This window comes from Podarcis erhardii (genome assembly GCF_964252035.2).
Source record: "Podarcis erhardii genome assembly, chromosome: 7".
Taxonomy (NCBI): Eukaryota; Metazoa; Chordata; class Lepidosauria; order Squamata; family Lacertidae; genus Podarcis; species Podarcis erhardii.
In genome coordinates, this window is record NC_138511.1 from 75,548,462 (window position 1) to 75,572,740 (window position 24,279).

The 24,279-nt window shown below is 47.0% G+C and overlaps 2 protein-coding genes and 1 long non-coding RNA gene across 5 annotated transcripts in view; 1 reads left to right on the plus strand and 2 right to left on the minus strand.

Annotated features, from left to right (window-relative positions):
• Positions 1–8,888: 8,888 nt before the first annotated feature.
• FAM187B (family with sequence similarity 187 member B) lies at positions 8,889–16,758 on the minus strand. The gene is made up of 2 exons (XM_081871908.1): positions 15,875–16,758; positions 8,889–9,307 (listed from the first exon to the last, which is right to left on the minus strand). Exons 1-2 carry the CDS (start codon positions 16,711–16,713, stop codon positions 8,968–8,970), a joined length of 1,179 nt encoding a protein of 392 aa, XP_081728034.1. The 5' UTR covers positions 16,714–16,758; the 3' UTR covers positions 8,889–8,967.
• LOC309345386 lies at positions 12,899–14,155 on the minus strand. The gene is made up of 2 exons (XR_014158218.1): positions 13,804–14,155; positions 12,899–13,639 (listed from the first exon to the last, which is right to left on the minus strand). It is a non-coding gene; the product is annotated as an uncharacterized lncRNA (long non-coding RNA).
• Positions 16,759–22,127: 5,369 nt separating the features above from the next.
• LSR (lipolysis stimulated lipoprotein receptor) overlaps positions 22,128–24,279 on the plus strand; it is a 24,688-nt gene continuing 22,536 nt past the window's right edge. Inside the window, exon 1 of one of the 3 annotated variants that reach the window (XM_081869090.1) lies at positions 22,128–22,582. In XM_081869090.1, the coding sequence (XP_081725216.1) occupies positions 22,522–22,582 (61 nt within the window). In that variant the 5' untranslated portion in view covers positions 22,128–22,521. The remainder of the gene's footprint in view (positions 22,583–24,279) is intronic. The other 2 variants (XM_081869088.1, XM_081869089.1) reach the window with 2 other exon arrangements.

Here is a 24,279-nt window from a genome sequence, read left to right on the forward strand (position 1 = left end):
AAAATGAAATACCGTAAGCACAATGGCATTCATGTACACACTCTCCGGATGCATGCAGAAGGGTCTCAGGTCCTGGGCTGGCAACCCCTGCCAGAAACCTTTGAAAGCTGCTGCCCTGGCAAAACTACAGCTCCCTGTGAAGAGGGTTTGGTTGTTAAACCAATCCCTCCTCACGAGGAACTCTGAGAACTGTAGCCCTGAAAACAGGAAAACAGAGCTACGTAAAAATTGTATGCCCCTAATTTATTTATGCATATGTAAATTTGGAAAGGATTTCTGCAATTTACATAGAAAGACTTCTCACCATAGTGGGGGAAGGGGGCCTACTGTGCTATGTCTGGACAGCTTCAAGGCTTTCAGGGAAGTTTTTAAAGTTTGGTGTTTTACAGTCATATCTTGGGTTACAGCCGCTTCAGGCTGCGTTTTTTTTGGGTTACGCACTCACCGAAACCCGGAAGTATCAGAACGGGTTACTTCCGTGTTTCGGTGGTCACGCATGCGCAGAAGCGCTAAATTGCGCTTTGCACATGTGCAGAAGCGCCGAATCACAACCTGCATGTGCACAGACTGCAGGTTGCGAACGCTGTGGGTTGCGAACATGCATCCCGCACGGATCACGTTTGCAACCCGAGCATCCACTGTATTGTTTTTAATATTCTGTTGGAAGCCACTTAGAGAGGCTGGGGAGGCCCAGCCAAATGTGTGGGGTATAAGTAATAATAATAATAATAATAATAATAATAATAATAATAATGTTTTTGATCATTAAGCCAGACTTAGACTAGACAGAGCACTGTCCTCTTATAAACTAGGACACACCTGGCCATTTACAGATAGGTAGCCGTGTTGGTCTGCCATAGTCAAAACAAAACAAATTCCTTCCAGTAGCACCTTAAAGACCAACTAAGTCAGTTCTTGGTATGAGCTTTCGTGTGCATGCACGAAAGCTCATACCAAGAACTGACTTAGTTGGTCTTTAAGGTGCTACTGGAAGGAATTTGTTTTGTTTTGACACCTGGCCATTGCTACTGAACGGGATGGGGAGGAGAATAGTCCTGAACAGGACCCCAAACTGTATTAGGGAAAGGGGAGATCCCTGCATTGCAAGGGGTTGGGCTAGATGGCCCTCCAACTCTGTAATTCTCTGTAGTTCCCTTCCAACTCTGCAATTCTACGATTCCACCCAGCGCATTCTTTGAACCGATATTTTTCTAATCTTCCTGCGCTCCCTTTTCATAAGACTGAACTCAGCTGCCGAACAGGCACTTGGGAACTGTAGTCCGCTCGATCCACAGTCTGCCTGGAGAGCAAATGAGAGGCAGAGAGAACTTCAACTCCCGTCAGGCAATTCCCCATGACGCATCCACCCCTTGGCCATTCTGATTGGAGAAAATATGTGAAGAAACCCCTCCCTTAGCCTTGTCAGTCTTTGACTCCCGCTCATTGGACGAGAGGCTTGCCGTGTCTTAATGGGCGGGATCCAATGGGAGAAAGGGAGGTGGGAGGGGAGTTGCCCAAGTTGCTGCTTAGTAATGATTTCCCCCTAGAATCTTAGAATGGTAGAGGAGGAAGGGGATCTTAGGGTCATCTAGTCCAAACCCCTGCAATGCAGGAATCTCAACTAGATCATGCATGACAGATTGCCAACCAACCGCCGTATCCCCCAGGAGGGCATTATTCATTTAGTCCATTTATATGCCACCTTTTTCTTACAAAGGGACACGGGTGGTGCTGTGGGTTAAACTGCAGAGCCTAGGACTTGCCGATCAGAAGGTTGGCGGTTCGAATCCCCGTGACGGGGTGAGCTCTCATTGCTCGGTCCCTGCTCCTGCCAACCTAGCAGTTCGAAAGCATGTCAAAGTGCAACTAGATAAATAGGTACCGCTCCGGCGGGAAGGTAAATGGCGTTTCTGTGTGCTGCTCTGGTTTCGCCAGAATTGGCTTCGTCATACTGGCCACATAACCCGGAAGCTGTACGCCGGCTCCCTCGGCCATTAAAGCTAGATGAACTCCACAACCCCAGAGTCAGCCAAGACTGGACCTAATGGCCAGGGGGTCCCTTTACCTTTACCTTTCTTACAAGGAGCTCCAGGAGGCGTGCATGGTTCTCTTCCTCCCCATTTCATCCTCACAACCCTGTGAGATAGGCTTGGGCTAAGAGATTATGACTGGCCCAAGTTCAGCCAGTCAGCTACATGGCGAGCTGGGGATTCGAACCCTGGTCTCCCAGGTCCTAGTCCGGCACTCTAACCATTAACAGCACTTCACTGGCATTGCTTGAGTTGGTTTCAAACGACCAATACAATGTACTGGGTCTATCTAAAAAGTAATATGGAAGCAAGCAAGTTCAGCATCAGAACTCGCATCAGTATGAATATAATGGGAGAAAAAAGAGGGCGGGGAAAACAAGTGGTGTTGGACAGAGTGGAAAAAAACATGTGGCCCACCAGGTGTTACTGAACTACGAAATGGCAGCTAATTTGAGGGATAGTGCCTCAAAAGCATTATGCCTCAAGAAACTGCAGGATCGGTAGCAAACGTGTGTGCAGCTTCGAAAACTAGCAATGGAAGCAATAACAACTTTGCCCCCCACCCCAGCTATTTTGTGTCCGGATTTCCACTTTTTGAAATATGGCAACCCTAGAATAATAGGAATTCTCAGTACCACTAAAAGCAGTACATGTGAAAAACTTGACATGAGCCAACAGTGTGACGCGGCAGCTAAAAAAGCCAATGCAATTCTGGGCTGCATCAATAGGAGTATTGCATCTAGATCAAGGGAAGTAATAGTGCCACTGTATTCTGCTCTGGTCAGACCTCACCTGGAGTACTGTGTCCAGTTCTGGGCACCACAGTTCAAGAAGGACACTGACAAACTGGAACGTGTCCAGAGGAGGGCAACCAAAATGGTCAAAGGCCTGGAAACGATGCCTTATGAAGAACGGCTAAGGGAGCTGGGCATGTTTAGCCTGGAGAAGAGGAGGTTAAGGGGTGATATGATAGCCATGTTCAAATATATAAAAGGATGTCACATAGAGGAGGGAGAAAGGTTGTTTTCTGCTGCTCCAGAGAAGCGGACACAGAGCAATGGTTCCAAACTACAAGAAAGAAGATTCCACCTAAACATTAGGAAGAACTTCCTGACAGTAAGAGCTGTTCGACAGTGGAATTTGCTGCCAAGGAGTGTGGTGGAGTCTCCTTCTTTGGAGGTCTTTAAGCAGAGGCTTGACAACCATATGTCAGGAGTGCTCTGATGGTGTTTCCTGCTTGGCAGGGGGTTGGACTCGATGGCCCTTGTGGTCTCTTCCAACTCTATGATTCTATGATTCTATGATTCTAAAAGAAGGTCCTCTGCCAGGGAACACAGAAGCCAGGCAGGAGAGCAACAAATGCCCCATGGTGCCTGTCCAGTCAACTTGCCCCTCCTTTTTTTTTTTTTTTAATGTTGTAAGTTGTTTGGGTGTGAGGGTTGATGAGCTTTTTGGTTGGGTGATCTGCATTTTTTTTGTCTGTTTTGTTTTTTATGTGTGTGTATGTTCTGCCTTGGGTGTTTTTTTTGGGAGCCTTCTGAGCATTGCCAGTTTTTCTTCTGCAAAATGGATATTCTGTGGTGCGCCAAACATAACTCCTTAGATTTCTAGATGTGTCCCCAGGCTCAGAAATGTTGGGGACACCTTGGTTGCACTCAGTTCTGGACTACAAGGACTGGGGAGGCCTGGGTTCAAATCCCCAATCTGCCACCAAGCTCACTGGGTGACCTCAGGCCAGTCACTCCCTCTCTCTGTGCCTAACCTTCTTCACAGGGTTGTGGTGAGGATAATATGGGGGAAATCAAAGTATGCTGCCTCAAGGTCCTTAAAGGAAAGGTGGCATTAAAATATATACAATAAGTTAATAAATACACACACTAGTTAAGCTGTTTGCACATCATATAGTTAAAACACTTTTAAAGCACATGTCTTCCCCCAAAGAAACCTGGGAACTGAAACCCTTTAAGGGGATAAACTACAGTTCCCAGGATTCTTTGGGGGGGAGACATGTGCTTTAAATGGATGGTGTGAACACCACCAAAGTCTGGATGTAGTCATTTGCCCCAGAGACAATTCCATAGGATTGTACAGTGGTACCTCAGATTACATACGCTTCAGGTTACATACACTTCAGCAGGAGGAGGCCCCATTAGCTAAAGTGGTGCTTCAGGTTAAGAACAGTTTCAGGTTAAGTACGGACCTCCGGAACAAATTAAGTACTTAACCTGAGGTACCACTGTATCGAACTAAGTTCTACTCAAGTGTAGACCCATTGGAACTGATGGACTTAAGCTACTCATGTGCATTAAGCTCAATGCATCTACTGTGAGCAGCATTGGATACCATCCAGAGACGGAAAGAAGTTAAAGTCTTGACCAAAGAAGAATGGCAGATCAAGTTGATGGATTATGCCAAAATGGCTAAAATGACTAGAAGAATCAGAAATCAGGAAGACCAAAATTTTAATAAGGAATGGGGAAAATTTATAACTTATCTTAAAGACCATTGTAAACAGTTAAAACCCAGTATCACTTGTAGTTTAATGGTGAATTTTGGATACAATGGAGAGATAAAAGATATGGATTGTTATAAAAGATGCAGGAGGAAATGATTAACAATAGGACCCACAAAGGGGAGGAAGGAGGGAAGTCCAAGAGATTTCTTGGAATCTTGTTTTTATGTTGTATGTTGAATATGTGACTGTAAAGTTTTAATCTGAAAAACCAAATAAATATTTTTTAAAAAATAATAAAATTGGATACTACCATAGCAAATATATATATTTCAAGGCCTCGTGCCGGATCTCTTAACTCACCGCTGCCTGTTAGCAAAGAGAAATATTAAAAGCGAAACAGACACCTGAGGGATGTGCCTGGTTTCTCTCCCAGGAGCCAAAGGCTAGGAGTTCTGTGCCCTGGGCAGTGGGAAGATGGAAGTGTCCTTCTTTGCTGTCCCTGGCACAGGGCGAGAGAGGGCTGTGTCAGTCACCCACCGTGTCATCCCGAGAGCTGGAGACAAAGGCTGCGGTTGTGAGCAGGCATGAGTCAAGCAACGGCTACCGTGCGCACCAGGGTGATTCATTGGGAAGACAAAGGCTGCAGGGACTGTTTGCCCTGGCTACGAAGTCATAGCAGTTGGCAGCAGAGAATTGACCTATTGTCTCCGAGAGAAGAGCGTGGATATTTTCTGTGCGCTGGAGGGGCCCGATAGTTTAATTAACCCCAAAGGCATTCTGGTTTGAACCAGCTGCCTGGATCGCCCCTGCGACAACCCCCTGCCACATTATTTGTAAATAAGCACAGACATATAGCGGGGAGTTGGGGAACTGTGGCCCTTCAGGTGTTGTTGGACTACAACTCCCATCAGCCTTGGCCATAATGGGAATCTTGAGTCTACAGCTCCCAAGATGTGTTGGGGGCAGCCGTGTGCTTTCAATGTATGGTACAGATCTGACCTAGTTCTTCTTGTCCATGGATCTCCATTCACCTTGCCTTGTCGGCTGCTTGGAAATGTGTTAGTTTTCCTGATAGCTAGTTAATTCTGTTTCCCCCGTGTGGTGTAGTGGTTAAGAGCAGTGGACTCATAATCTGGTGAACTAGGTTCGATTCCCTGCTCCTCCACATGCAGCTGCTGGGTGGCCTTGGGCTAGTCACACTTCTCTGAAGTCTCTCAGCCTCAGTCACCTCACAGAGTATTTGTTGTGGGGGAGGAAAGGAAAGGAGATTGTTAGCCGCTTTGAGACTCCCTAGGGTAGTGATAAAGTGGGATATCAAATCCAGACTCTTCTTCTTTCCGTTTTCTTTTGAAATGCAGTCTCCCATTTTTTTTATCTCTCTCTGCTTCGTTCTTAAATTGATGTGCTTAACTGGAACTCTGGAGGTGAAAAATGTCACCCCACAGACTGCGTTGGGCACACATTGGCTGCTGCCAGTCAGAGTAAATGGTAAAAAGCTGTAACTGGTACCAGGCTAGATGGACAAATAGCCTAACGTGATATAAGGCAGCTTCCAATGAACTGAATCTGGTCACCCATGTTCTGCCCCTTAACCTGAAAGCAGAGATGGAAGGAGCAATCAGTTTCAGTTCTCTCTTTCCCCCCCATCTTGAGTTAAAATTTTCCACATTTCTGCAGCAATTTTTTTAAAAAACCCTCTTGAAAATTCTTTAGCATTTTTAATTTTTTGGGCAAATTTCTCCTAACAAAGCACATTTTGTATGCAGTTTTGACTGGTGTGCACTTTTTTTTGCAAGCAATTTCCCTAACATGCCTTTTAAAATACTATTTTCACTGAAACATTTGTTGTTCTGTACACATCTTATGTAATTCACTTAATATGTGCATTTTTTTGTAAACATCGTTTGGTTGGGAGAACCGCATTGCACGATTTGGGTCAGTGCAGACTTCAAAGGATGGCTGTGACTCATTGTTTTGCAACGTGTGGATTTTATAGATCTGCCTTTAAACGTGAACTGAATTAAATTCGTTCTCTCTTTCCCCCGCCCCTCAATTTCTACCTGGAAGTGCGACCAGTTAAAAAGCAGATAGGAAAGCCCATCGCACTTGTGGAAGACCTTGTTCAGGGTTCAGCCAGTGCAGCTGATTAGCTGGATCTATTGTCATCATGAGTCCCTTGTAGATGTCATGGATGGAATGGTCCGATCCTGGGGAAGAATGGGAGGAGCTTGGGGAGTTGATGCCTGACCACCCAGGGGAGGGTCCCAGCGGGTTGCTTGGAGAGGGAGTGTTGGTTGCCACTGAACTCACTGGGCACCTGCACCTGCACACCAATCAAAATCAGTGGATGAGTGCCTTATACCACAGTGCCCTCTTGTGTTGTGTTGGTGTGCTAACATGAACATGAAGCTCCTCATCACAGCCTCCATTGTGGACCAAACTACTTATTCCATCAGTGGGGGGACCTGTGGCTCTCCACATCTTGTGGGACTCCAACTCCCCTCAGTTCCAGCCAAAAGGGACAATGAGAGCTGAGGTCCAACATCATCTTGAAGGCCACAGATTCCCACGTTAATCACACTGCTACGAAACATGCTTAAAATCTCCTATTTTGAAAGGAAAGCAGCCTGATTCTGTTGGAATCTGCCCTGAGGCTATTTGCCCTTAAATATCATTATAAGCTACGGGACGGGGTGGCACTGTGAGTTAAACTACAGAGCCTAGGACTTGCTGATCAGAAGGTCGGTGGTTCGAATCCCCGCGACGGGGTGAGCTCCCGTTGCTCGGTCCCTGCTCCTGCCAACCTAGCAGTTCAAAAGCATGTCAAAGTGCAAGTAGATAAATAGGTACCGCTCCGGTGGGAAGGTAAAAGGCGTTTCTGTGCGCTGCTCCGGTTCACCAGAAGTGACTTAGTCGTGCTGGCCACATGACCCAGAAGCTGTACGCCGGTTCCCTCGGCCAATAAAGCGAGATGAGCACCGCAACCCCAGAGTCGGTCACGACTGGACCTAATGGTCAGGGGTCCCTATACCTTATCATTATAAGCGGTAAGTCACATCTTTGGGGAATAGTAACAGTGGGTAAGCAGGAAAGTGGTGCAGGGCCTTGATCTGGAACGTGAGTCCTGTGCGGTTTCTTTTCTTTCAAAATTGGCAGTGTTAAGCGCACCTTTTTAAAAAGGTGATTAATGCAATGTGTAGTTTGGCTCACTTACTTGATACAGCACAGCTACTCCTGGTACCAGAGGAGTAGCGGTCCTTGGTCATGAGTGGTCAAGGAGCCAGTGTGGTGTAGTGGTTAAGAGCGGTAGTCTCCTAATCTGGGGAACCAGGTTCGCGTCTCCGCTCCTCCTCCTACTATTTCTGCAGCAGGGCCCCTGCCTCCAGCATCCTAGATCAGACATAGGCAAACTCGGCCCTCCAGATGTTTTGGGACTACAGTTCCCATCATCCCTGACCACTGGTCCTGCTAGCTAGGGATGATGGGAGTTGTAGTCCCAAAACATCTAGAGGGCCGAGCTTGCCTATGCCTGTCCTAGACCCTCCCAATCAACATGACAAGGGAACCCTTGGGCAACTTAGAGAACTCTTCTGGCCCTCTGCTCTGATTGGAGTCAATCAGTGTGAAAGGACATGAGTCAGCCGCTGAAGACTGGTTCCTAGGGTCATTCGGGAGAAGGCGCACAGGAAGAACATGGAAGAGGAGTTCTGTGTGCTCCAAAGCTAAGCATTTAGGGACACTGAAAACGCAAGGTGCTTCAAAAGAAGGATGTGCAAGTTCTGTTACGTGCAGTGGAAAACACAGCTCTGAAAGACGATACTGGAGCTTTCCAAACCATTTGCCCATGTATGTGCACAGAAAATAGCTGATCGCTGAAAGACAACACATGTAGATCTGCATAGATTGTTGCAATGCATCCCTATAATTATTTTTATTTCATAATCTTAAGAAGGCTGTATAATCTTAGAAGAGGTGTGTGGCTGTGAGGGGGCATGGCTGTGAACAGCTGAATTTCCCACTGCATTACTGCCTGTTACTGTCCCAGCTCCTGCCAACCTAGCAGTTTGAAAGCAAGCCAGTGCAAGTAGATAAATAGGTACTGCTGCAGCGGGAAGGTAAACGGCCTTTCCGTGTGCTTTGGGTTCCATCACGGTGTTCCGCGGCACCAGAAATGTTTTAGTCATGCTGGCCACATGACCCAGAAAGCTGTCTTTTGACAAACACTAGCTCCCTCGACCTGAAAGCGAGATGAGCGCCGCAACCCCATAGTCATCTTTGACTGGACTTAACCATCCAGGGGTCCTTTACCTTTTTTACTGTACAGCATCACTCCAACCAACACAGATTTCAAGCCCTCCCCTCCCTACACACAGCTCCAGGGCTCAAGACTGACTCCGAATGTATTGCTAGTCAATATTTTTTATTAGTCAGCAATCCATGCCCTGCTTTTCTGGGATGTCTAAGTGGTTGTCTGCATCCCAGTTAGACCATGGTGGTTCCAGGTTTCCTCCGGCAGGACTGGATGATGCTGAGGAACATCAGGAAAACAAGGAACATGGAGAGCCCAACAATCAGCGCCTCGATGATGGAGTAGGTGTGGCCGTGCTCCCCAGAGACTGGCACAACCCCGGAAGAGGCGACGATGAACTTGCCCACCAGGTGCCCGTTGACATAACACTGGTAATAAGCCCCATGCGATTCGTTCTGGAAAGAGAGGCGTAGGATCCCGCCGCCGGTGGCCTTGTCCAGGCTCTGGGAGCTATTCTTCTGGAGAAGTTCAAGGCGGGTCAGCATGGTGGGGCCCGCTTGCCAGTACACAGGACTGAAGAAAAGAAGGGGGGGGGAGAGAGAAATTGGGTTGGCATTGGATGGGGGAGGGTGCAGGCAGGCGGCCTGTCCCAACATTTTGCAGACAGAAATGCAGGCTGTTACTGTCCAGTTAGCACCCTAGCCAATTAACTACAGATGCCTGAGGTGATTAATTCATTGCCTTAGTCAAGGATGCTTTTTTAAAAAAGTAGACTGTGTTGAACTAAATTACAGCTCTCATTCATGATATCCATATACAGTGGTACCTCAGGTTGCAGATGCTTCAGGTTACAGACTCCGCTAACCAGAAATAGTACCTCAGATTAAGAACTTGGCTTCAGGATGAGAACAGAAATTGCGGGGTGGCAGCAGGCCCCATTAGCTAAAGTGGTACCTCAGGTTAAGAACAGTTTCAGGTTAAGAACGGACCTCCAGAACAAATTAAGTTCTTAACCCAAGGTACCACTGTATAGCACTCTTCTAACACTTTAACAGTCATGGGAAGAAAGGATCCTGGGAACTATAGTTTGCTAAGAATCATAGAATCATAGAGTTGGAAGAGACCACAAGGGCCATCAAGTCCAACCCCCTGCCAAGCAGGAAACACCATCAGAGCACTCCTGACATATGGTTGTCAAGCCTCTGCTTAAAGACCTCCAAAGAAGGAGACTCCACCACACTCCTTGGCAGCAAATTCCACTGTCGAACAGCTCTCACTGTCAGGAAGTTCCTCCTAATGTTTAGGTGGAATCTTCTTTCTTGTAGTTTGGAACCATTGCTCCATATCCGCTTCTCTGGAGCAGCAGAAAACAACCTTTCTCCCTCCTCTATGTGACATCCTTTTATATATTTGAACATGGCTATCATATCACCCCTTAACCTCCTCTTCTCTAGGCTAAACATGCCCAGCTCCCTTAGCCGTTCTTCATAAGGCATCGTTTCCAGGCCTTTGACCATTTTGGTTGCCCTCCTCTGGACACGTTCCAGTTTGTCAGTGTCCTTCTTGAACTGTGGTGCCCAGAACTGGACACAGTACTCTAGGTGAGGTCTGACCAGAGCAGAATACAGTGGCACTATTACTTCCCTTGATCTAGATGCAATACTCCTATTGATGCAGCCCAGAATTGCATTGGCTTTTTTAGCTGCCGCATCACACTGTTGGCTCATGTCAAGTTTGTGGTCAACCAAGACTTCTAGATCCTTTTCACATGTACTGCTCTCAAGCCAGGTGTCACCCATCTTGTATTTGTGCCTCTCAGGGTGTTGGGCATTTATGAGAGGGAATTTCCTAACAACGTTCAACAGCTTTAACAAACTACTGTTCCCAGAATTCTTCCCAGAGGGAAGCCACAGCCTTTAAAGTGGTAAAAGAGTGCTTTTAAATGAATTGGTGAACCTCCTTTAGTCATCTCCTTTATTTTCAGTGGGTATACCCTGAGTAGGACCAACATTAAATACAATCCAGTAATTCCAAGCATAGCTTTGTTTCTGACAGGGATAGGGCAACTTCACACACCTCCAACACAACATGGCCCCAAACTGGGAAACCCTATTCGAGGTCTGCCCTCCCGTGTGAGATCGTAAACCCGGAAAAGTACTTTGGGGGGCAAAGTACACAAAAGCACATGTTCTGAGGCACCATGCGAAATCACAGACCCCAAAAAATGCTGGGGGGGGGGGCAAGGACTTGGCCCAAAATCACACGAGAGCACGACACCCAACATGGCCATCATACACTTGCAGGAAAAAACAAGTATCTGAAGAAGTGTGTATACACACGAAAGCTCATACCTAGAAAGCTTATACTTAGTTGGTCTTTAAGGTGCTACTGGAGTTATTTAAAAATAAATAAATTTGAAAGATTTTTTTTAAAGACTATCTTAAGACAAAAAGATTTGATTCTCTTAAGGGAGTTCTTTTTGGATCATTTTATATATATATATATATATATATATATATATATATATATATATATATATAATATCTTTCATCTTGTTATTTATTATGACTACAACAGATCAACACGGCTACCTACCTGAATCAGGAAAAAACAAGGTGTTTGGTTTGTCCGGGGCAGTCGACAGGTATGAACCTTTGGCCTTCCAGATTTTATGGCTTATAATTCCCCGCCCCCATGCTCGCTAGGGTTGATGGGACCTGGAGTCCCCAGCTCTACCTTACAGATAATATTAAGAAAAACCACGCAGACCATATTCTACCCAAATGCTCAGCAAGAATCGAGACAGCTGCTGCCTCCCAAGTTTCTGGTCTTGTGCAAAGGCACAGGAATGATTGGCAGACAAAGGTAGCAGCAATATTTTGGACTTAGCTATACAGCTGCAAATATAACATTCTAAGTGCGCTCCAAGTGCATCATACAAATGTGACACTAGATGGCGATGGTGGGCTAATGGCAAATTCAATATATATTTTAACACTTTTTTTTTTTTTTTAAAAGCATTTTCACAGCTTTTTTAAATATATGTCTAGATTCAGCCCTTGTTTCATTGTCTTGCTTTGCATTGGCTGACAGGTCGTCTACTTACTTATAATTATTACAAATGTCTATACTGCCTATCATAAAGAATACCAAAGCAGTATGCAGCATAATATCACAAAATGCCATAACACGCAAATCAAACATCAGAATAAGTTAATTCAAATTATCTATATGGCAGTTATGTGGTTGGGCTGCATTTCAGGGAATGCCTGAATAAACAAAACAAGAAGTTTAAGCAAGTGCTGAAAACTTTGTACTTTTGACACATGACCTTTTGTTCTAGAAGCCATGGAGACTTGCTAAATTGTCCACATGCTATCTAAATAAACTGCATTTTTTATTTTTTGCCCCTAAAAAGCACTTCTTGAGAAACTGGTTTCATGCATCAAATAGACGCTCGTTGCAGACAGATTCCGCATTGCCCCAGTGTGTGTCTGTTTGAAAACAGGTAAAAACAAATGTGCTTGTGTGTGTATCCATCGCACCTGTCCAATAACACTGTGGGTGGATACATATGCAAAGACTGCAACCACCACTTCCTTCTTCCTTCACCTGGGAGAACGTGCAGGTGGGAAAAAGTGTGGATTACCTTATCAAGAAGAGCCCATCAAGTGACCACATTCCCTATTGCATACAACAGGAGCTAAAATCTATCTAGATCAAAAGCAGCATCTTCTTGAGGATGAGCACAAACAATTTCAGGTTGAGAAAAGACATTGCTGTGCTACAAATGTCCTACACAAGAATGGCAGGGCAGAACCGGCTTTTTTCAAATATTCGTCAGGATGCAATATAAACAGCAGTCAGATCGTTATCAGGGCCAGATCCAGTGATCATTAGATTCCCATCTTGACAAACATAGCAGACTGATGTTAAACTTTCGCTTGAGCCTTGTCTCAAATGTCTTTATTCCTACATAACTTCTTGCTTTTCCTGTGAACTGTTTCCTGCTTCACTAAAGAGTAGGATTCAGTATGCTGCTACTGATACTTTTCTAGTCCCCTCCCCCCCCCCCAGCTATTAATCGGCATTTTGGCCTGGCATCCGGAGGTGAAAGTCGAGTCACCTGTCAATCATTAACTGGCTTTTTTCTTTTATTTGAGAGAGAGAACACACACAGGCGAAACTTAAGTGCTATGAGAACACTTATATGGGACAGCCTCTCCCCTTCATTCACACAGACATTTCCTCGTGCTGAAGATTGTGGTGCGTGAGCAGCTAATGGCTAGGATGGCGAAAGAATTGGAACAAGCCATATATGGCTGCATACAAACCATGCATAGCTTCTTCCAAAGAATCCTGGGAACGGTAGTTTGTTATGGAAGCTGGGAATTGTAGTTGTGTCAAGCATAAACTACAGTTCCCAGGATTCTTTGGGCAAAAAACGTGCTTTCGATGTATGTGTGTGCAGCTGACTTTAATTCTATGCAGACTTACTTGAGACGGAAAGCTGTGTACACACTCACAGCTGAGTTGGTAGAGCATGAGACCCCTAATCTCAGGGGTGTGGGTTTGAGCCCCACATTGGACTTAAGATTCCTGCATTGCAGGGGGCTGGGCAGGATGATCCTCATGGCCCCTTCCAACTCTATGATTCTATAATTTACTCTGCACCCAGGGTGCTTCCCCTGCTTGCTGGGGGAGCACTGTGCACACAGTCCTGGCCACAATCCATATTTCCTCTGTAGTTTCTTATGAAAGGCTGCATTTTGATTTGTCCCCCGCCCCTCAAATCAGTTTTGATCTGGATTGGGAAACATGGACCTAGCTGCGTAATGTTTACACAGCCTACATGGGATCAAATTTAGAGGAACTTACTTCTGAAGAAACACATGTGGGCCTGTGCTACGAGACCATTGATGCCCTTCCCCAACAGAGAAGTGAGAAGCTACTGCGGTGTCTGGCGAGCTCTCTCAGGGCTTTCACTCGGTCACATTTAGTGTCACATTTGTATGATGCACTTGGAGCGCACTTAGAATGTTATATTTGCAGCTGTATAGCTAAGTCACATCCATTTGACTATTTTATTGGGGTGAAAAGGGGGCAGATTAAAAGAGCAAAGGTTCCTCTGTGCCCTCCTGGCTAGCATGTGGGATGGGTTGCTGGAAGAAGTGGATAGCGAAGCCTTGCATAGATGGCGTCTTAGGTTCATGGCATGGACAAGAAAGAGGTCAGGTGGAATGCTAAAATAGTCTGACAAATCAAATCTTTCAGCCAGGAAAAAAGGAGGGTGGATTTCCCCTTTCCCATCTAAGGAAGATGCAATCTGGGGGTCTGTGTGTGTGTGTGTGTGTGTGTGTGTGTGTGTGTGTGACAGAGAGAGAGAGAGGGAGAGGGAGAGGGAGAGGGAGAGGGAGAGGGAGAGGGAGAGGGAGAGGGGGAGAGAGAGATCAGCTGTAAGCTCTGGAGACATTTTGGGATGTGTTATATACTGAATTGAATAGGATCCAAAATTCAGCAGTCTGATTAGTCCTAGAACAATGCAGCAGTATGATTGGTCCGCAGGAGCCACTCAATCCAGCTCCAGATGGATTGGCCTACAGGAGAATCCTGGAATTAGCCAATCACGTACAGCCCATTGTGTAAATAATGTATATAAAGCAGATACGGTACTTTGGGGAAACATTCATTCCTCCTCACCACTATGAGCTGAATAAAGAGCATGAAATCCACGCTCGACTCCGAGTATATTTCAGGATGCTGGCTGCTTTTCTAGAGATCTGGCATGGGGCACATTACCTGCATTGCTGGAAGAGGAATGCTTCTGAATAGCCATTGATGGCAACAACACCAAGGCAACAATAAGATGCTTTCGGTTCCTTGCAGTCAGCAGCCACCCACCTGTGTGGCAAACTGAAACCACCATCTCAGGCGGTGGAATCCAAGGAGGGGGGGTGCTCCCATTGATGCCCTTCCCCAACAGAGAAGTGAGAAGCTACTGCGGTGTCTGGCGAGCTCTCTCAGGGCTTTCACTCGGTCTAGCCAAAAGCCACTTCTGCTTCTCCCCGCTTCTCCGCAGCCATCAAGGGAACTCCACCCACTGTCACAAGAGAAGTGGCTTCAGTGGCAGCTTCTGGGTTCCAACCGCCTGTGAGATCTCACAGCAAGTGTGGCTGCAGCAGCGGCACCTTCCTGTTTTGCCTCAGGTAGCAAAATGGGATGTGCTGCGCCAGAAGGCAGTTGTTCCGTGGAGCACTGAGCTCCACCTGTTCACTACACTTCCATCCCACCCTCCCTTTGAAGAGCCAGTGGTGGGATTGCCAAGGGCTTCCCCCAATTTTATCGTCACAAAAACCCTGCAAGGCAAGTGTGGGGCTAGAGACACGACGTCTCAAGGAGACACTGCTTATCGAGCTGCCTTACAGACCATCGGTCCATTTGCATTTGGTGTAGTCTTAGTGCAGGGGTCAGCAAACTTCTTCAGGAGGGGTCCGGTCCACTGTCCCTCAGACTTTGGGGGGGGCGGACCCACCCTCTCCTGAAAGCACCCCCCAAAGGACCCCCCTCCTGAAAAGACCCCCCCACCACTGCCACTCATGCCGCAGCCACCGCCTCGTCTTCGACCGCATCGTTGTTGTCCTCTGCCTTGGCCAGGGATCTGTGGGGCACAGAGCCCATGCTGATGGCCTGGGTGGCAGAGGCAGCCTCCCCACCGCCACCGCTTCCTCCCGCTCGCCTCTTGGCCATACGCGGCCACCTCAGCGGGAAGGAAGGGGCCCAGAGGTGTCCATGACTCTGGATTGGCTGCAGGAGCTTCTTGCAGCCAATCCAAAGCCGTGCCGCGAAAGTCAGACCCCGCATGGCGCGGCCTCCAAGCCACACTGGTTTAGCATGGGGACTGACCGAGTGGGCGGACGGGTCCGCAAGGTTCGTGGGCCAGATTAATGAGCCCGGTGGGCCACATCCAGCCCCCGGGCCTTAGTTTGCTGACCCCTGTCTTAGTGTCTGACTGGCAGTGGCTCTCTCTCCAAGGTCTTAGAGAAAGATCCTGCTGCCTTCTCCCTGCTCCTTTTAGCTAGGGTTGCCAGGGATTGAGCCAGGGCCCGGGGCTCTACCACGGAGCGAGCATGAGGTCCGTACCTGTAGATGGAAGAGGTTGGGCAGCGCAGGTGGGCGACGGTCTTGAGCTGGGGGTGGTAGGTGGTGAAGACGAGGAGCGGAACGGCGCTGGCCTGATCCTGGGACAGCAGGTAAGACGCATCGCAGGGCACCTGGCAGCTTTCCACTCGCAGCTCCGGGCCCCTTCGTGGCAACGCTGGGTGCTTCCTTCTGACCATCCCGCAGGGCAGTGGCTCTTCTTCGTGCTGGTCCTCCCGGGTCACCTGGGCATAACAGAAACCCACTCGCTTCCTTTCTCCGGGGTTGCCGCAGCGGTCGCAAGACTGCCAAGGGCTCCAGGAGGTGAACAGCTTGGCCTGCGCTCCGTCTTCTAGCTCGGCGGTGGAATTGCCCAGGGTTGTCTCCCCAAGGCCCGCGTGCGAGACGTGGATGCTCCCGGCATCCTGGAAATCCACGTCGTAGTAGGCGATCGTGGCATCACCTGCCCGGCAGGTGTACAAGCCCGAGTCCTCCACGCTGGGGTTTGGGATATAGAGGTTGCCAGCGACTAGCTGGGATTTGAAGCGCAACCTCCTCAACTTGGCATGGCTGAGCAAGGGCCAGATGGGGCCCCCTGAGCGCAGGAAGGTGACGGGCTGCTCCTTCGCCCAGGCTGGGTCCAGGTATTGCCAACTGACGAAAATCTTGAAGTAGACATGGGGGCAGCGTAGGATCACTGGGTTGTCAGAGATGAAGGCTACTGTGCAAGGCTGGCCTGGGACACATGGCGGCCCAAGGGAGTGGCCCTCGTACAGGCTACCATCAGTGAAGGCCAAGGCCAAACCCAGGAGCAGAGCCACAGTAGATGCCCAAGAGGACATGACCAGCTGGGCACTGTCACACTAAGGGCAACTGGAAAGGAACGTTCTAGCTGACCTCACTGTGACATCGTAACTGAGGTGGGCAAGAGGATGATGATGTCATAATGGAGTGTGGGGCTTAGCCAGAGTAATTCTAACTGCTGATGTTCAGCATGACTTTGGTTGTCTGGAGACCCAGACATGCCTCTCTCCACAACTGCTGCCAGGGGGAGACGAGTCATTACTCATTCTTATTTTTGTTTTATTCCTGATCTGATCTGGGAGGCTTTATCAGCTGAAAAGCTGGGCATTTTTATTTTTTACACGAATAAAATTATTAGACATTTCTTTCTCCAGGGAGTTTAGTATAAAACACACGGTTCATCCCTTCCCACGGCCCATTTTATTTTTTGTTATAGATAATAAATATTCTTAACAGCAACCTACTAAAAGGGGGGAAAGATGCAGCCATTGCCTTTATAAATGTATGTAACAACAGAAAATGGTAATGAGGGCAGTATAGATAAGTGCAGAATTATGGTTTATAAAGGTGCTAAGACTTCTTTCCCTTACTGTAGATAAATATATTTTTAATTTTTTTAAAATTTTCTTATTTTACAAATATTTTAACAAAAAGACCTAAAATAAAAATATAAATAAGAAAGGGGGAAGAACATTAGAAAAAAGACAATATTGTTATGCACCACCTCAATCTTCGAATGCTGAGAGATTCTGGGAGTTCCCATGCTTACTAGGTTTGGTTTTCTTGGAATGAAGGTCAGAGGAGACTGTGGTGTCTTTGGGATATATTTACACTTACCTACACATACGAGCATAGGATGGAGGGGCTCACAGCACTAACACCCCAACAGGACTCGCTTCCCTTTTAAGTTTTGAGGGGAGCCCCCAAGTTCAGCTCAAAGCAATGCAGAGAGCAAGAGATGTCTTTCTGACTCCAGCTTCCAGCTCCTTCACAAACCAACTGCAGCTATTGTTCTCCTACATACTGGTCAGGTGAAGGGGGTGGGGGAAAAGGCCCACCCTGATGTTCTAAGATGCAGAGCGACCTCTTTGGATATGCTAAATTGTGGTACTTAACTAGCCACGCAAACAAAGGAACTGGCTTGGCAAGCTTCCTTTTATACATTCTGCTCTCAGAGACACAGGATCAAAAGTTTGGAAGGGTTTTCATCCATACTGAACCCCCCCCCCCAACTCATAACAATATAAAGGGAAAGAATGCAGAAGAAGGAGAGAAGCAAGAAGGGACATGGAAGCTAAGGATGCTGTTTTAATCCTGTACTCACATTACCAACAATCTGCTATGAGATTTTGATTCCATTTAAGGGAGTTGGGCCTTAGTGGAGGGGCCAGTGTGTTTGCCACTTACCGTAAATTGGGGAAGGAGGGGGAAGTAATGTCGGGGTGGGGGACGGGGAGAGGCTGCAGCCAAAGGGCCAGAAAAAAGTGGGGCTTAAAACTGCGGGATCTACATGCACACCATAAAATGGTAGAGAACTTCCTTATAACAGGATGTTGCATTTGTTTACACTAGGCTTCATCAACATGGTGCTCTCTCTCACTCGCATTGCTCAGGACTGCAACTCACATCAGCTGGCTGTGGCTGATGGGAGTTGTAGTCCAAAACATCAGGGCAGGGCTCAGCTTGGTGACTGGCCTGCACTCTGACTGGCAGCAGCTCTCAGGGTGTTAGGCAGGGTCTCTATGTATCCTGATCCTCCTAAGTATGGCCTCATGTTTCTATTCACCTGTAATTTTTAAACACACACACACACACACACACACAAGACCAGTTGACACAAAAGATCTCTCTAACCATAAAAGGTCTCTCTTGTGAACAGAAAACATACACCGCTCATTCAGCAAACAGTGATGAAAAAGAAAATAAATAATGACTAATTCTTCTTTTTACTAAAGGAAACAAAGAGTGTTTTAAACAAAGTATGATGTGGTACAACAGGAATGCAACTGTAAGTTCAAAGTCTTTTTTTTCAAGCTCTTATTAATCTTCTGGAATAATAATCAAATTGAGGTTTCCGACCCAGGGATGGGCTGCCTGTGTTGGGGTTGGCTCATCTGTGATGATGGGAGCTGGAGCTCAACAACAGGTTCCCCTTTCTGGCTATGTATATTTACTCAGACATAAGGAGCACTGAATTCAGTGGAGTTTGCACCCAGAGTTTCCTGTGAAGAGGAATTGATGGTTAAACCACTCTGCTTATAGCAGTTTCCCAAAGTGCAGATCAGTGCCAACATGAAACTCTGCAATCACAAGATTGTAGGAATGACCCCTGTGCCATTTGCTATATGTACGGGAAAACTTCTGCCTCTGCCTTTTATCTTTCGGCTTATGTTTTCCTTCCCTTTCCTTTCTCCTTTTATCCCGAGTGGCAGAATTTTAAAACAACAAGAACAGAAGTTATTTCTGGCAAGTAGCAAGCAAAGCCTTTCTTCTTCTTCGCTTGCTTATATTGGAAAGGGCCACATATATTGATGGTGCTGTAAAAAAAATAAATCAAAATACTCCTTTTGTTTATTCGCTTTTAGCATTTCTCCCCCAACTTTCAGACAACTCATTTATCACAAGTTGCACCAGCTAGTTCCTGACGGGGAAACAATTCAGTATATAGGAAGATTGTGATTAAAAGATTGTGCCATCATACAACAGCAGAAGCGAAAAGATACGTAGGTCTCCTGCCCCAAAGAATTTACAATCAAAACTTCAACAGAATCAGAGAATTGTTGTGTTAGAAGGGACCACAAGGTTCATCTAGGAAAACCCTCTGCAATGCAGGAATCTCAACTAACACACACCTGAGAGATGGTCACCCAGCCTCTGCTTAAATACTTCCAGGAGAGTCCACAACCTCCCAAGGGAGTCTGTTCCACTGTTGAATAGCTCTTACTGTCAGAAAATCATTCCTGATGTTTAGTCAGAACCACCTTTCTTGTAATTTGAATCTGTAGGTTTGGGCCCTAGCCTCCAGAGCAGGAGAAAACAAGCTTGCTCCATCTTCCGTGTGACAGCCCCCAAGATATATGAAGATGGCTATCATATCTCCTCTCAGTCTCCTCTTTTCCAGGCTAAACATACCCCTCTCCTTCAAGTACTCTTCATAAGGCTTGCTTTCCAGACCCCTGGTCATCTTGGTTGCCTTCCTCTGCACATGTTCCAGCTTGTTAATATCTTTCTTAAATTGTGGCACCCAGAGGGAGGATTCTGAACATTTTTTTCAACTTTTCAAAAGCAAAAAACAAAACCCCCACATTTTTATCCTTCCCTTTCTCCAAGAGCCTCATACATGGCTCTTCCCTTACACATTGTAACTTCACAAAAACACTGCAAGGTAGGCCAGGCTGAAAGATGGCAATTTACCAAAGTAAGCTTCATGGATGAGTGGGGATTTAAACCCTAGTCTTCCTTGCCCTTGTCTGATACTCTAACCACTTTCCCATGCTGCCACAACATTTCACACATGAACATACACTAGTCCTATTTTCTAAACAGCTCAAAACTGGGAATGTTGGAAAGAAAAGGGTGTTGACAGTAAGATGCCAAACCATTAATATTTTAAAAATTCACTGGGGGTGTAAAAGACCCAATCCAGCTCTGGAGGGCTTGCCTCATAGCCCCAGCGTAGTTCCTGAACTCAGGGCCAGCTTAAGGTTTCATGGAGACCTGAATATGGTAGCCACTGTAATTGACTGCACAAATCTAACAAACACATTTGCTGTTCTAACTACTTCTTACAACTGGGCATACCCGCTGCTAGCAAGTTCCTTCCAGAAGGTAGTCTACTCCTGCCTTAAAAGCAGGAAAGGCTGAGAGATAATGAATTGTTGAAAGGCACTTAGTGGGCTTTGTGCCTAACTGGGCATTTTTATTTATTTATCTACATATTTACAGCCCACATGTAAATAAAAATACACCAAGGTGGTATTCAGCACATAAGAATAAAATCGTCAAAAAGCATCCATAAAAATATTGTTGAATACTGACTTGAACTCTGTTCTCCCACGTCCTGGTCCAGCAATTTAACCACTAAGTGAAAGGTACATTAAAAAAATGGCAATAATAGTAGGCATTAACAGGCTGGTGAAATATCTCTCACAAACCTAGCGCGCAGAGATTGTATCAAGCAGTCCTTCAGCTCTTGCTCAGTAAAAGGCACTCACAACTTATGCACATTTAACGTATGCATTCAGCCGAGCTTTAGATGCTTGACTAAAAATTAAGTAATTAATTAATAAAAGAGGGCAGAAATCTAGGGGGGCAGGATTATTTGGCCATTGCACCCTATATCTTTTGACAATACTGTACACAATTTTGGCTTTGTGCACTTATCCCTGCAATATTTGTTGTTGTTTAGTCGTTTAGTCGTGTCCGACTCTTCGTGACCCCATGGACCAGAGAACGCCAGGCACTCCTGTCCTCCACTGCCTCCCGCAGTTTGGTCAGACTCATGCTGGTAACCTTGAAAACACTATCCAACCATCTCGTCCTCTGTCGCCCCCTTCTCCTTGTGCCCTCCATCTTTCCCAACATCAGGGTCTTCTCCAGAGAGTCTTCTCTTCTCATGAGGTGGCCAAAGTACTGGAGCCTCAGCTTCACAATCTGTCCTTCCAGTGAGCACTCAGGGCTGATTTCCTTCAGAATGGAGAGGTTTGATCTTCTTGCAGTCCATGGGACTCTCAAGAGTCTCCTCCAGCACCTGTACCTGTAAAGTATGTTCTTTCCCTCAAAGAACTCTGGGCACTGTAGTTTGTTAAGGGTTGCTGGGAACTGTACTTCTGCGATGGGGGAACTACAGCACCCAGGATTCTTTGAGAGAATAACTCGCTTCAAATGTGCTTTACAGGTACAGTAAAGTTACAGATAGGTAGCCGTGTTGGTCTGCCATGGTCAAAACAAAATAAAAAAATTCCTTCCAGTAGCACCTTAAAGACCAACTGAGTTAGTTCTAGGTATGAGCTAGTGTGCATGCACACGAAAGCTCATACCTAGAACTAACTCAGTTGGTCTTTAAGGTGCTACTGGAAGGAATTTTTTTATTTTGTTTAGGTACAGTAAAGTGGCTGAAACCAGCTCCCTACCCTCTTGGACCAACCCGTCCTCCACCAATCACGTTCCCTGCGCTTTTGAAATCTGCCCTCTGTATCCCTCCGCCTGCCAAGGCAGCACCTGGGCAAGTTCACTTCCATATAAAGGGGGGGGGGGAGGCGGACGCTGCAAAGTTTAATAGCTGGACCCTTCCTCTCCCACCCCTTTTCCTTTAGGTTGGCCGGCCCGTCCTTAATACGGCCGGGGGGAGGGCTGAACCACCTACTAAAAGGGTTGGGGGGGCCGGGTCGGGAAGGTACAGGTGAGCTTTACTTTTTGCCTTCCGTACCAATGACCTCGATGTAAAAGAGGCTCTCAAAGGCGGCAAACGGACGGGCTTCCACACCACACCGAAAGCCTTTTCGTGGCCGGAAAGCGCCCCAGCAGGTTCGCGTCTCTCCTCCACGCCACCCCCCTTTCTCCTCCTTTATGGGAGTTGGTAGTTTCCGTCGTTTGGGCGAGGCACCCACAGCGAGCGCTGCACCTGAGGCGCGCGGAGAGAGCGAGAGCCCTCAGAGGGGCTTGGCGGTCGGACGTAACTCGGGAGCTTTGCGCGGGGCGCGGCTGTTCCTGAAGGATTCGGCTGAAGAGTCCGCGGAGGGAAGAAGGGGCCGAAGTAGTGAAGGATCCGACGGAGTTCTCGCTTCCCCCTCCTTTGCCTGCGGACCCCCCCCCTCCCCGCGTCTCTCAAGCCAGCGGGGTGGGAAATGGAGACTCGGCCGGCCATGCTGCCCTTGCTGTGGCTCTTGGGGAGCGCCTGGATCTTAGGTAAAAAGAACTTTTTAATTTTTTTTTTAAAACAGCGCGAGCGGCGGGACCCCCTTCTGCCTTGCCCCTCCACCCTCCTCTGGGGGAAACTCGTCCGGGGTCTTCTGTTTTTTTGACGGGGGGGGGGGAGAGAACTCGAGAGCTGATTGGGCGAAGGGCTCGCGCTCCTTTCTCCTTCGCGCTGACCTTTTTTTGTTTTGTTTTGTTTGGAGAGCTCAAAGGGGGGGTTTCTGTCTTCCAAAGGGTATGGGGATATTTCGCAACTTGGGAAACCCACCTGTTCCAAGGTATGGGCTTCCTGGTGAGGAAAGCGTATGTGGCTGCTATTTTCTCTGCGCCCACCCCCCTTTCACAAAAAAGAAAATAGGGTTTCCGACAGGCAGAAATTAACAGAGTGAAGCCTTTTTCTTATTATGGAAGTGATGAGGGAAATCAGCACCTGTTAGGTTTCTAGCTGTTATGTAGTTGTCGAAGGATAAGGAAGTTGGCAACTGAGATGATTTATCTACTGTATTTGGCTCCCATCTTTTTCTCCAAAGGGTTGCAGGTGGTGTACAGAGTTTTCTCTCTCTTTCTCTCCCTTCCCCACATTTAATTGCCTCAACAACCCTGTGAGGTACGTTAGGCTTAGGGGCGGGGACCAGTGATTTGAAACTTGGTCCTGTAGGGAGGCCAAGAAGCTTGTTTTCCCTAATCTGCTTCCCATACCTCTGGGATGTAAAATACATGCCCTTTCTCTTCAGTTCCTGGGCCTTCTTGGATTGAAAAACAAAGTTGTCTTGTTGGCTCCCTTCCCGCAAGACAACAACCTTTCTCAACTTGAGGGATTGTCTGTGTCTTTCTTTGCATATAGGTTTGTCTGGTTACAGCCCAATGATCTGCCTTGTTGACTTTGACTCCCTCAGTTTGTTGGGAGAGGAGGCTCATTGGGAGATTTAAAGGAACAGGGGCCAAAATAAGACCTAGTAACCCCATCTACGTGTTGTAGAAAGTGCCTGTGTTTTCAAGGATATAAGGAAAGGTAGTAATGTCCAGCATCAGGGAATCTTATGAAAGCCTCGTTGGAATTTCAACAGTGTTTAATAGTTGGTGGAACTAAGAAATCCTGTTGGTGGAACTAAGAAATCCTTGCTTGCTGAGAAAAGTACCTTAACAAGTTTCCAGCCCCAGGGTTAGGGTTAGGGTTAGGGTTAGGGAGATAAAAAAACATTTGCTCCAGGGGAAAAGATTGGGATCAACCCATTGGTGGCTTAAATTTAGGCATGCTGTTATACCCCTTCCCCCACTATTGGCTGGGATTAGGTCTACCACATGGCAGGGTGTGTGCTTTGCATTTAATGGCCTTCCTCCAAAGTAAACACCCAGGAAAGGACTGATAATTGTTTTTGCTCAAACCTTAACCCTTTTCTGTAATCCTAGTTTCATGACCTAGAGAGAGGGATGGTTCTTCTGTAGCAGGTGATGTCACTTTTGTGGTGGGTGTCTTGCTTAGAAGCCTGGAGTCTACTCAGACCCAGCTTGTGGGAAATGTGGTCATCTCGTTCCTCTCTTTTTCTCGGGTGATGTCTCATCTTGGCTGCTGTGGCAGCCATGACACGCCTGCCGAAACTGATCTCTGTACCAACCCACCCCCCTTCAGGCGAAACCACGGGAGCAAATAAAAAGAAGAAAGTTGATTCAAGCAGTGGACAGGGGTT

Bases quoted from the DNA above. Each gene is read 5' to 3' on its own strand.
- FAM187B (XM_081871908.1), bottom strand. From the start codon at position 16,713: ATGTCCTCTTGGGCATCTACTGTGGCTCTGCTCCTGGGTTTGGCCTTG. The intron at 9,308-15,874 runs GTACGGACCTCA...TCTTTTCTTCAG, and splicing joins CCAACCTCTTCCATCTACAG to TCCTGTGTACTGGCAAGCGG.